This window comes from Arachis duranensis, chromosome 9 (assembly GCF_000817695.3).
Source record: "Arachis duranensis cultivar V14167 chromosome 9, aradu.V14167.gnm2.J7QH, whole genome shotgun sequence".
Taxonomy (NCBI): Eukaryota; Viridiplantae; Streptophyta; class Magnoliopsida; order Fabales; family Fabaceae; genus Arachis; species Arachis duranensis.
Window position 1 is genome coordinate 40,280,072 of NC_029780.3, and position 4,135 is coordinate 40,284,206.

At 30.0% G+C, this 4,135-nt stretch overlaps 1 protein-coding gene across 1 annotated transcript; it reads left to right on the forward strand.

Annotated features, from left to right (window-relative positions):
• Nucleotides 1-1,575: 1,575 nt before the first annotated feature.
• On the forward strand, nt 1,576-3,351 carry LOC107495334 (uncharacterized). Its single transcript, XM_016116459.3, has 3 exons — nt 1,576-1,696; nt 2,131-2,487; nt 3,153-3,351. The coding sequence occupies exons 1-3, from the start codon at nt 1,606-1,608 to the stop codon at nt 3,308-3,310; spliced, it is 606 nt and encodes a 201-aa protein (XP_015971945.1). The 5' UTR covers nt 1,576-1,605; the 3' UTR covers nt 3,311-3,351.
• Nucleotides 3,352-4,135: the final 784 nt, after the last annotated feature.

A 4,135-nucleotide genomic window follows, 5' to 3' on the forward strand; every position in this document is an offset into this window, starting at 1 on the left:
TTGATGTCAACACCATTGTCCAGCAGCTAGAGGCGGGCGGAGCCCACAGCGACGGCGGCAACAGAACAGTGACCCAAACAACACCGTGTAACTCGCCGGTGACCATGGCAGTAGAAACAGCATCTCCTCTCTCCCACGCGAGCTCCTTGGTGGCGGCTGCAACCCACTACGATGATGACGATGCTTCCCACGGCAAGCCCTAGCAACGACAGTGACAACGGACCTTGGTGATGACGGCGACAGCGTCGAGGACGAAGCTGTCTTCTTCTTTGTCACACATTTCTCTCTCTCTCTGCGTCGTGCTCTCTCGTGCTCCCCTCCCTCCTCCTCGCGACAGCAGCAGTGATGGCCTAGCAGCGGTGGAGCGCGACGACGGCTTGGAAGCATCGGCATCCTCCTCGCTGGCGTCGTCTCCCCCTCTCCTATCTTCTTCTCCTTTGCAGCGCATCTCTCCCTCCTTTTTTTCTTTCCTTTTTGTTTGTGTGTGTGAAGAGGAGTGAGTATGAAATGAGTGATGGTGGAAAGAGAGTGTGTTAGGATTTTGGTTAAGGTAAGTTTGGGAATTATGGTTTGTATATAAAATTAGGATAATAATAAAATTTGGGAATATTAATAAAAATTAAGGGATAGAGTATAAATTTAAAACCAAATTAAATACAAAATAATTATCTTTGAAATACCATTTAATTATCAATTTATAAACTATTTTCAATTAAATACTAATTCAATAAAAATTGGAGATAATCAAATTGATTTTTTTATTCATAAAATAATACAAAAAATCTAAATATTCAAAATTAATCATAATCATCAAAAAATATTATTTAATTTTTAAAAATATGAATTCTTACCCTGTCTACTGAAAATTTGGACAAAATTAAGAAAAGGCCATCAATTTTTGACCGACATATATCTTAGAATTTAAGTCTAGTCAAAATAAGAAAAATAATACATAAAAAATTAGCTTTGATAATAAAATTAAAGAGTAAAGTATCGTTTTTGTTCTCAACATTTGGGGTAAGTCCTAAAGTTGTCTCTAACGTTTTAATCATTCTATTTAAATCCTTAACGTTTCAAAATTGACTCAATGTTGTCCTGCCGTTAGGAATCCGTTAACAGAATTGATGGCAGGACAAAATTGAGACGATTTTGAAACGTTAGGACAACATTGAGTCAATTTTAAAATGTTAGGAACTTAAATAGGATAATTAAAATGTTAGGGACAACTTTAAGATTTATCCCAAACGTAGGGATAAAAACAATAATTTACTCAAAATTAAATCAAAACAATAAAATGCCTTGGCTCTAGTATCATCGAAGTAATACATAAAGTTCATAACACGCAACAAAAGACAGTTTTAGGAATACATACAATTCAAATGATGTTGAAATAATAATACTATTTACTATAGTATAGGATTCTTTGATCATTTGGCTTTATGTAAAAGCCAAGTGGCTAAACATCTTCAAAATACGACATCTTTTCATTTTTTGTAGAGTGTTTATGTTGGTTATTATTATTGTGGATTCTCAACCCATATATATGAGACTATTTACTTCAATGGATTCCACATTCTCACTGGTTATCTTCCCCTTTCTCCTATCATGAAGAATTCAATGTTATACTTTTCATTTGCTCTTCTTTATACTTTTCTCTTATCAACACATGTCTTAACTCATGAAATACCAAATAATGGTGAGTCATTTTTTTATTTTATTTCTTTAACTTTTGTAATGAGTTTTAGGATAATTATCTAAATTTTTCAAATTTTAAAATATACATACTAGTCTTTAACATTTATCTTTATTAGACAATACAATCTCTCTCAAATTGATTCGAATAGTAAAATACAAAATAAATTTTAAATTATTAAAAAATTTTAAAATAATTTCTATAAAACTTTAAAAATTTAAACAGTCATTTTAATTAAACGAATTAAATTAAAAAAAGACTGATTTGTCTAATATAAGTAAATTTTAAAGATTGTTTTGGGTATTTTAAAACTTAAAAGACTAAAGCATCTAATATTAAAAATTTTAGAGATTAATTTAAATAATTACTTTCAATTTAATTTTCAATTTTAAAAGAATGATTGCAATTATAACTTACATTTTTCCTCTATTCACCAGAGGAGAGAATTCCTGCGCAAAATAACGATGCATGGCCTTATGAGTTAGAAGGTTCAACAAGTAACTCAATTGGTTATTATCTTCCCAGTGACTACTTTCAAGAAGCTAATCCTTCTTTGGTACCTAACGCTAAAAAGGGTCACTATACTACTCGTTTGATTGGCTATACTCCCAGTGACTATCAACTTGACAAAACAATGATAGATATTAATTTTCCGGGTGGTAGAATAAATTTCCCTTGGCCATTTTCAAGTTCTATGTTTGTGACACCAAAAACTGAAGCAAGCCCTCTTTATACTACTACTTCGACTAGTTACCATCCTGCCAATCAATATCCATCATACTTCGGAGATACTGGTGAGGATTTTTTTTTCCCCTCTTTTAATGTCTATCTTTTTTAGTACCTTAAATTTTTGACATAAGTGGTCTAATTTATTTCAAAATTGATGAATAATGTTAGGAAATTAATTTTTTTCAGCCAATTTTAATCAATGTGTTTAAAATTATTTTGTTTATCTTAAATTATATACTCTAAATTATAAATCTTTAATTCTAAATTTTAAATTATAAATTATAAATCTAAAAATTTTCAAAAAAAATTTAAGTTAAAAAAATAACTCATGTTGGCTAACTAAAATTTGATTCCTTATATATATATTTTTTTAAAAATAATCAGAAGACTCTCTTATCATATATTAGCATACATTTTAGCCAATTTTACAACGTTATAAAAGTATATAACTTGTTTAAACTATTATTTGTGAAAATCATTTTATTTATATATTTTTCAAAACTAATGAAAAATTCATTATTATTAGAAAACCCAATGTCTTATATTCTAGTCATATATTGGCTTAATATAAGTGGTTCATAATGGAATTTTAGGGAACGAAAAGCTACATATGTGTTTTATTGCTTCTTAAAGCATCAAGCAAGTTTAAAACTTTTATTGTGTATTGTTATCGTAAGATTTTTTAACTTGAATCCTCTAATTATTGTAACAAATAAAATTGCTGAATCAGAGAATCCTAAAAGTAGAAGAACGATGAGAAATCGTAAATTTATGATGGAGCCTTCGGAAGTTAATGAAAAGTTTACTCCTATTTTTCCAAGAAAGACTTCCAACATGATACATGGCGGTAAAGGATATGGAGACATTGATGAGGAGACAACAACCTAATACCAACCTATCAATCATATACATATGTAACCAAATATATAATAATATCGATATGGGGTGTCTTACGACTTATTTATATATGAACCTTACTATCTGGTTATTATGCTATGCATTTCTTTCTTGTCATCTCTGATTTGGTCATTAACCTAAATCAATATTTGATGTTATGAAATAAGTATGGTTTTAATATAAAATTATTTGCTTGTTCGATAATAATTTTAATTTAATCTTGAAATTTTAATTTTAGTATCTCAGTCAAACATTAAAGCAATAACTGGATTTATAATGATGGATTTATCTAAAGAACAACTATATATGACAAATAAAATTATCATTTTATCCAATACTTAATCAACACTAAATTTTAAATATTAAATTTTAAATCCTAAATCTTAATAATACAAAATAAAGTGTTGGCCTAAAATATTAACTAATATTAATAAAAAATACAGTTATATTACACATTTATCAACACATACGAAATGACCGCTCTTACCCAACGCTTCTTCTCTTCTTCTTCTTCTTCTCACGCTCGTTTACGCACGGAGCGTCTTCTTCTTCGCCTTCTTCCTCCTCTTCCTCCTCATTCTCCTCCTTCTTTTTCACATCATTCCTCCTTCTTTTTCACATCATTTCTTCTTTACGTGTTTTCTCCTTATCGTCATTCTTTTGTTGTTATTGCTGTATTTTTTTCTTTTCCTCCTTCTCTCTCTGGTGAAGAAGCAGTAGAAGGTGAGGATGAAGAGTTTTGAATTGTGCAGAATAGAAATGAATCGAACATGTTATTATGGTGAAACAATTAACATCTTTCTGTATAATGAACCG